This window comes from Crocuta crocuta, unplaced genomic scaffold (genome assembly GCF_008692635.1).
Source record: "Crocuta crocuta isolate KB4526 unplaced genomic scaffold, BGI_CrCroc_1.0 scaffold318, whole genome shotgun sequence".
NCBI lineage: Eukaryota > Metazoa > Chordata > Mammalia > Carnivora > Hyaenidae > Crocuta > Crocuta crocuta.
The window spans coordinates 2,538,795-2,546,190 of NW_027531425.1; the positions used below are offsets into that span (position 1 = coordinate 2,538,795).

The 7,396-nt window shown below is 52.6% G+C and overlaps 1 protein-coding gene across 3 annotated transcripts in view; it reads right to left on the reverse strand.

Annotated features, from left to right (window-relative positions):
* Positions 1–7,396, reverse strand: part of ATP2B4 (ATPase plasma membrane Ca2+ transporting 4) — a 95,666-nt gene that overhangs the window by 32,430 nt on the left and 55,840 nt on the right. For all 3 annotated transcript variants that reach the window (XM_077772130.1, XM_077772132.1, XM_077772131.1), the window contains exons 3-8: positions 5,436–5,633; positions 4,557–4,814; positions 4,014–4,139; positions 3,416–3,541; positions 2,272–2,307; positions 564–725 (exon numbers count right to left, since the gene is read on the reverse strand). In XM_077772130.1, coding sequence (XP_077628256.1) covers positions 564–725; positions 2,272–2,307; positions 3,416–3,541; positions 4,014–4,139; positions 4,557–4,814; positions 5,436–5,633 — 906 coding nt within the window. The remainder of the gene's footprint in view (positions 1–563; positions 726–2,271; positions 2,308–3,415; positions 3,542–4,013; positions 4,140–4,556; positions 4,815–5,435; positions 5,634–7,396) is intronic.

Here is a 7,396-nt window from a genome sequence, read left to right on the forward strand (position 1 = left end):
AGAAGGTGGAGAGAGAATGTTGAGGCAGGGAGTGGAGAAACCACTTCCTCTCATACACGAGAGTGCCTTTAGTGACCCCTCCTCTGGAAAGAGCCTCTCTAATCACAGGCTTCCTTTTTCTTCCAGTCCTTACTTTGAATTTATTGTCCTGTGCCTGGCCAGATGCTACCCCTATATGCAGGAATTGCCTCTAGGAAACAGGAGCCTTCTCTGCCCTTAAGGAATTTATAAGCCAGTACATGAAACGGGTGAGTGGTTATCAAAGTCTTCCGTCTCCCTAAAGTAGATCTCTCCTGTGTGACAGAAGTTCTTTATTCCCCACTTGTTTGGAGGAAAGGGACCATAGGGCCTCTAACCCTCGCACTCAGGGACCTGCTTCTCTCTGGAGGCCGGAGGAGCGGCCGGAGGGTGGCGGGGAGAGGGGCGCGGCTCCCTGGGCTGCACTAGCCCCTCGGAAGTTTCAGCTTCTTTCTGCCGGCCCGGCTGGTGCAAGAGGGAGACAGTCAGAGAGGCGAGGACCCAGAACAGCACTTGTGACCAATAACGCGGGCCGCCCTACTCACCAGCTTTCCCAATCTGGACGGCCAAGCGCGTCAGCTTGCCCTGCAGCACCGACTTCTCCTTTTTGGGCAGCTTGGCCGCCTTTTTCTCCTTCTCCTCGTTGTCTATCCCCTCCTGGCTGTTGAGTGGCTGGATTTCCAGGGCCACTCCATCCTGGGTTTTGGCTAGGGTGTGCACACAGACAGGGCAGGTGAGCGCGCAGGGAGGCGGCGGAGAGTCGCAAGCACGTGAGAACCCCAACTCCTCTGTCTCCTTCCTGGAATCCACCTTGGACCCCCATGTCGGCTCTGATCACTCTCACCCCATGCCAGACGGGGCACTTGCCTCGCACCCTCCACTAGGGCCTTTGGGATGATATTCTGAGAACTGGAGATGAAACGGGAGTGCTTTTGGGGCGTGCATTTCTTCGTCAGTGGCAGCTTCCTGGCACCACCTCAGAGCCCCAAGCCAGGTTTATTCCAGCAAGAGGATTAGTCATGCCACTAAGCGCTATTACCAACAACCGTCCTTCCTGGAATTCAGGGCTTAAAATAGTGAATCTTTACTGCAGAAAGGGGCCGATGGGGGAAGGCTGGAAGATGTTTCTAGAGCATAAGGGTCCTGGTCGGCTCTGTTAAATAGTCCATCTCTCTCTTCCTATAGACTGTCGGGGGAAACACAAGACTCCACCCCCAATACAAGATAGTCTCCAGTTCCTTCTTACAGCAGTCAAATGATGGGAAGGAAATGCCCTTGTTCCCCTGTCTGACAAAGGTGGGGAGGCACAGAGTGGGGAGGTACGGGGGTAAGTCTTTGAGGGGAGAGGGAAGAAGCTGGTACGAGGGACCCTCTGGAAGAAGAGGGAGAAAGACAGACATATAAATCCATTTTGCTTTCAAAAGAAGAGTAAAAGAGACCTAAAGTTAAAGAATTATTTCTGTGGAGCCCTGGTTCTCCGATGTGATGGCTTTATCCCTAAGGACTCCTACAACATGGGTCCAAAGAAAAATAATCTCTAGAAGCTGTCTCAAGAAAGCCCTTCTTGCCGGGTCCCGGCACCCCTCCAGCTTCACCCCTGTGGAGTGAGGATGCCCTTCCTGAGATACTGTCTCTGTTGTCAGACTCACAAACAAGACAGAGACGGGATGTAGACACAGCCACCGAAAAAGAAACACACACCAGATCGGGAGGAAGAAAACAGACTGAGGGGAGAACAGAGAAAGAGGTGGGGAGAGGTACAGAGAAAGGGCTCTGTCCAAGCACCCCTGAGAAGACTGCGAGAGAAGACCAGACCAGAAGAGGACATTGATGAGGCAGCTAGCAAGAGGAGGGTGCAGGGACTGCCCACCCCAACTCCCTCTACCGTGAGGACCCTGAAGTCTTCCAGCCCGGGAACTGATGACCTTTGGTGTTTAAATCCGGCCTAGGGCGATGAAGCAATGTGTTCAGCGCCCAGGCAAGAGCAGATCCAACCCACGCGCTCCCCAAGAGAAACCTTGACAGGAGGTCCCAGGAGACAACAGCAGAGGGCGCTGTTGTCCCATTTTGGATTGGGATTGGGATCTTGAGACCACCCCCAAATCTCTGCACCTTCCTCAGGATGAGGCATCCGGGCCACAGCAGCAGATAACAGATTTATGGAGAGGACACAGGGAGAAGGCAGATGGCCTGGAAAGGTCTGATTTGAGTGTGGGCAGGTAGAGATGGCAAATGAGTGGGTGGAGAGGTTACCTTTGTTGCGATTTTCAGGGACTCCTTGTTTTTTACCTGTTTGAACAAGAAAGAAAAAAGTGGGGTGGAGACCCAAAGTGACTATTAAGAGATCAGACAGCCAACTGCTGGTCCTGCTCAGAGCCCAAAAGGGCGACAGCAAAGGGGCGGAGCGGCAGGGAAGGCAATGTAAAGGAAGTTCACATCTCTGCTCACATCCATTCTCACTAGCGGCTCTCCTGAATCGCTGGGGTGCGGACCAGCCACTCGTGCAGGTGAGCGCGCACCCACACCCGCGCTGCATCCCCCAGGAGCCTGGCCGCTGCTGGGAGGCTGCTCCCGGCCTGTGTCGCAGCACTTGGAGAAACGGGGTGGGGGTTAGAAAGTGAGAGAGGCTGGAACGGTTTCTGCCTAATGGCGAAGACTCTGAAAGGGGTCTCCCTGTCCATTCAGCAGCACCAGGCAAGCTTCCTCCTTACTCTTCTGCAGGCAGCTGCCAAATCCAGTAGTCTAGCTCCTGAGGGAACGTGTTCCATTTCCTTTCGATAAACTGCCCTCCACAGAACGGCCTGAGATGGTCCCCTAGCCGAGTGACAGAAATCCTTCTCTCCTCTAAGGAAAGAAGGAATGCTTAGGGAAGGGGCTAGATTTCTTTCTAGTGCCTCTTCCTCATTCAACCTTCTGCGTCCCCTTCCTTCAGGAGCTCACAAATGGCGAAGACAGGACTAACTTTTGGGGGAGACATTACCACTCTGTTCCCACCCGCCTAGCCATGTCTCTCTTCCCCTGACGGCCCGTGGTTTCGGCAGTTTTCCCGCAGCCTTGATGGGTCATGTAAGCCCCCATGTTTGAGGAAGAAGGGTTGGGAGGGTTGCACGGAGGGCATCTGGGGCCAGCTCCCTTGGGCTGAGCTTTACATCTCCCCCTTGTACAGCCATTAACAGACACAGGAGTCGAGGCTCAAAGGTAACCTGACTCGGTTTTCATCAGAGCACCCTGGAGAGCCAGCCTCGACATCTTTAGCTCGGCAAGACATCTGGATAGCCACGCTCTTCATCCAGAAGCTTCCTCCCAGTGGGTGTTCCATCCAGGTCCATTCTCTTGCCCCCTCCACTTTGTCCATGGGGGTGGGAGGGAACGGAATCTCATCTCAAACGCCCCTTACCTTTTTTCTTCTTCTCCTCCTCTTCTCCCTCACTGGCTCCCAAAAGGGTAAAGATGATTCCAGTCTGAGAGTTGATACCCACAGCAGTCACTACCATCCGGCCAGAGCCCTCCATGACATGGGTCCCTATATGAGAAAGGAGAAGGTGGGAGGAGTGTGGCTTTTTTAATTCCGAGCCAGGCTCTGGTCTGGAACGCGAACTTAGAAAAAAACAGTCCTTCTTCCTTCTTTCCCCATGGATCACAACACACTCGGCAGACATCAGGAAAAGGTCAAGGGCTGGGCCCATTTAATACATACCAAGCAAACTGGGGGGTAAGGAGAAAAGTGTGTTTTTCTGCTTTAGGGTAAGACTCCTTCCCCTCCCCTCCTCCTAACCAGCAGCCCTACCAAGGCCCCTTGAGCACTTGCTGTAGAGAACCTCTTTTCAGTTGCCTGATAACCTTGTATTCAACCCACCGATATGCTACTGCCCCAGATGAAGCTAGGGAAGAGGAGGGGGTGGGGCCAGGAGAGAGAGTGAGTCTCTGTGTCCCGGCTGTCTGGGGGAGGTAGAAGGGGAGGTTAGAATGGGAGCCGAAGCAGCCAGAGGCCACACCTGAGAGCAGCATTGGGTCTTTTTCCACTGACTTCTTGACATGGTCTGATTCCCCAGTCAGAGAGCTCTCGTCAATCTTGAGATCGTTCCCCTGGATCAGGATCCCATCTGCGGGCAGCAGGTCACCTAGTGCGTAGAGCAGAAAGGGCAACAGGGAAAGAGGGTAGGTAAGAGCGTGGCAGAGGGTAGGAACCATCCAGCCCCGTTTCAGGGCTGCTCCCACGGGCCCTGCCTGCANGGCCTCTGAAAGATGGCTTCATCTCTGACAACTTGTTAACTCCTTATGAACTCACACAGTTACCTCTCACGGACTTGACATTATGTATTTTTAACCCTAAGACACACAGGGTACAAGTCTGACACTCTTTGGGGAGAGTTTCTTCTTTCTTTAAATCCTTCTCCACAACCTCCTTCCCCTGAGCTAGAAGCTAACACAATTGTGGTCTTATCTCTTTGGGTCTTCAGTGATTCCCAGCCACCTATGCCAAAGGACCTAGCCCTCGGATAGGGAGGGTGACACAGGTAAGAAGCATGAGTTCTCACCGTATTTGATTTGGGCGATGTCACCCACCACGATCTCCGCCACAGGGAGCTGGATGATGTGACCATTTCGGATCACGGAGAATTTCTGTTCCTTTTCAATGCGGTTCTGCAGCCCCCGGAATTGCTTCTCTTTGCTCCAATCATTGAAGGCGGTCACCAGCACCACAATGATCACGGAGAACAGGATGGCTGCCCCCTCAATCCATCCGGCTTCTGCCTCTCCTTCGTCTTCTGCACTGCTTACGGGTAGACCACACTCTAGCCCAGGGAAAGGAGAAAGCGGAAGGGTCACCTGGGCGCCCTTCGTTAACATTCAAAATGCCAAGTGGTGCCTCCACAATCTCCCAGAATGGAAAGTCAGGGAAGGAGAACAATAGAAAATAAAGCTCTTGGGCAGAAGAGTCATCCTCTGAAGGTACTGGAGGACGGCATGATTGGGCACCATCTCGTTGCCAAAAGAACTATCTGCGTTAAGCCGAAAGGAGATTATGAGTAGACAGCACAAAACATGTCATTGCAAAATGACTGGCCAGTCACGTGCACAGAACTTATGAGTCCTAACATGGTCAGACTCCAGGTCACTGCTATTTCCCATAATGCCAGACAGCTGGGGGGGGACTCGGAGAAGCAGGTTTTGTTGGTTGGGTGAGGGTAGAGAGCTCCTGATATCCTGCATGAGGATTTGATAGGGGACAGGGAGGAAGACCCTGGATTCGGGATGGGCTGGAAGAACAGCTTACTAGCTACTTGCTGGTTTTCTTTGGAGAACTCATCCTGAACTTTTAAGCTACACCCTGACAACTGCGAATACCGGTGCTTTTTGGTGGTGCTGGAAAAGAACACCGAGCCGAGCCGCTCGGGGCTGCTGCAGACACTCACGTTCATTTTCTTCACCGGGGGGCCGATAGAAGGACAGGACGAGGGAGATGATGGCTGCAATCTCCAGGATGATGAGTGTGACATCTTGAAGGGCTTCCCACACTAGTTCTAAGAAGGTCTTGGGCTTTTTGGGGGGGATAAAGTTCTGTCCGAACACGTGCTTACGTTTCTCCAGGTCCGCAGGGCTCCCAGACAGACCTGAAAAGGAGATACGAGTAGGATGAGCGGGTGAGCCAAAAGGGGAAAAGAATGAATGACGGAAGAAGGTGGTTCAAAGACCTGAATAAAGACCCTCTGCTTCCTGTTCTGCCTACGTATGAGATCCAGTCAGAGGGACCAGTCTCCCCAGTTTGCCCAGGACGCAGGGGGTGTGACACCTTCAGGCACAAAATGGGCAAACTGGGACAAGGTGGTCACTGGCTGCTCTTAGCCTCCAGGGTAAGCTAACCTAGATCAAACACCTCTCCTCCTCCTCCCAAGGTCACTGCAGGCTCCAGCTCTGAGAATGCAGACATGCAAATGGTCCCCGGGGCTGACAGAGCTTTCCTCTCACATTAACCTGCAACTACTGGGGATGATTTTCAAACGGGGTTTGCTTCCATCCACTGGCTCACACACAAAGGCCAGAAAGAATAAGCCCTCTGCTCAAGGTCATGCTAGAAGGCGAGGAGACAGTCCAAGCAGTTGTCCTGATTTGAAGTCCCAGGGGCTTTAGGAGAACACCANGAGACACACCCCCCCACACCGCTAAGAGGTGCTACCACTCTAGGAACTACTATGTACTTAGAGAAGTACTACTTAAACTAAGTATTAGGTACTAAGAGAAGCACTATTATTCACGTTGATTGAAAAAAGAACACAAAGGTGAAGCTGCAAAGTCAGACAGTAGGCAGTCATTGATTGCCAGCACGCTCCGTTAGCACATATGCTTATAAACCAGCGTGAGTGTGCACACGTATTCCACACATGTTCCTCAAGAGAAAAGGGAGAGGCGGAATTATTCCCTAGTTTCAGTGCCTTCTTTATCTCAGGACTTTAAAAAAATTTTTTTTTAATGTTTATTTATTTTTGAGAAAGAGAGAGAGACAGAGAATGAGCACGGGAGGGGCAGAGGGAGTGGGAGCTACAGAATCTGATGCAGGCTCCAGGCTCTGAGCTGTCAGCACAGAGCCCAATGCGAGGCTCGAACTCACAAATGGTGAGATCGTGACCTGAGCCGAAGCTGGACGCTTAACAGACTGAGCCAACCCGGTGCCCCCAGTCCTTATATTTAGGCCCCTCTGCTGGGCCCAAGGAGGGGGTTGTACTGTAAGGGAAGGAGGGAAATCCTAAAACTTCAACGGATGCCAGCTGGCATTTCTCTAGTTGTTTACACACAGCAGCAGATAAGCCCTGGGCTTGGCACCTGGAGTTGCTGACTGCACTGTTCAATGGGTTCCCACCCAGAGGCGGGAGGGGCGGTGGCCGAGCTGTGTCTTGGAAAGAAAGGTTGTAGCAGAGGAGAGTTAGGATCAGAGGACAAGGCCACTCCATGAAGCCTCACACAAGCGCAAGAGAAAGCAGGGGACAGGAAGCTGCAAGGAGAAAATGGAGAAGCGGATGCCAAAGGCCTGCTTCACACTTTGGTCAACAGGAAGGACTATTCCCCTGGTGGGTAAGGGGGCATGGTGTGAAGGCAAACCTCTCCACTCTGTCTCTGCTCAACAGGATCCAGGAGTGGTATCTTGAGTGGCAAGAGGAGAGATTCGGGTCAGACCCAAGGAAGGCATTTGGACAAAAAAGGACTCTGGAAATGGGAAAACAGAGGGGGTGTTGCTCGTAGGGTCTGAGATGGCCTCCATTTCTGTATCCAGGAAACAAAAACCATCAGGTGAGGGACTCAGGATTCACCTGTCTGGGAGGGTAGATGAAGGACCCTGAGTAGATGGAAAGTATGTGTGTTGGGGGAGGGGGGGGGGGGC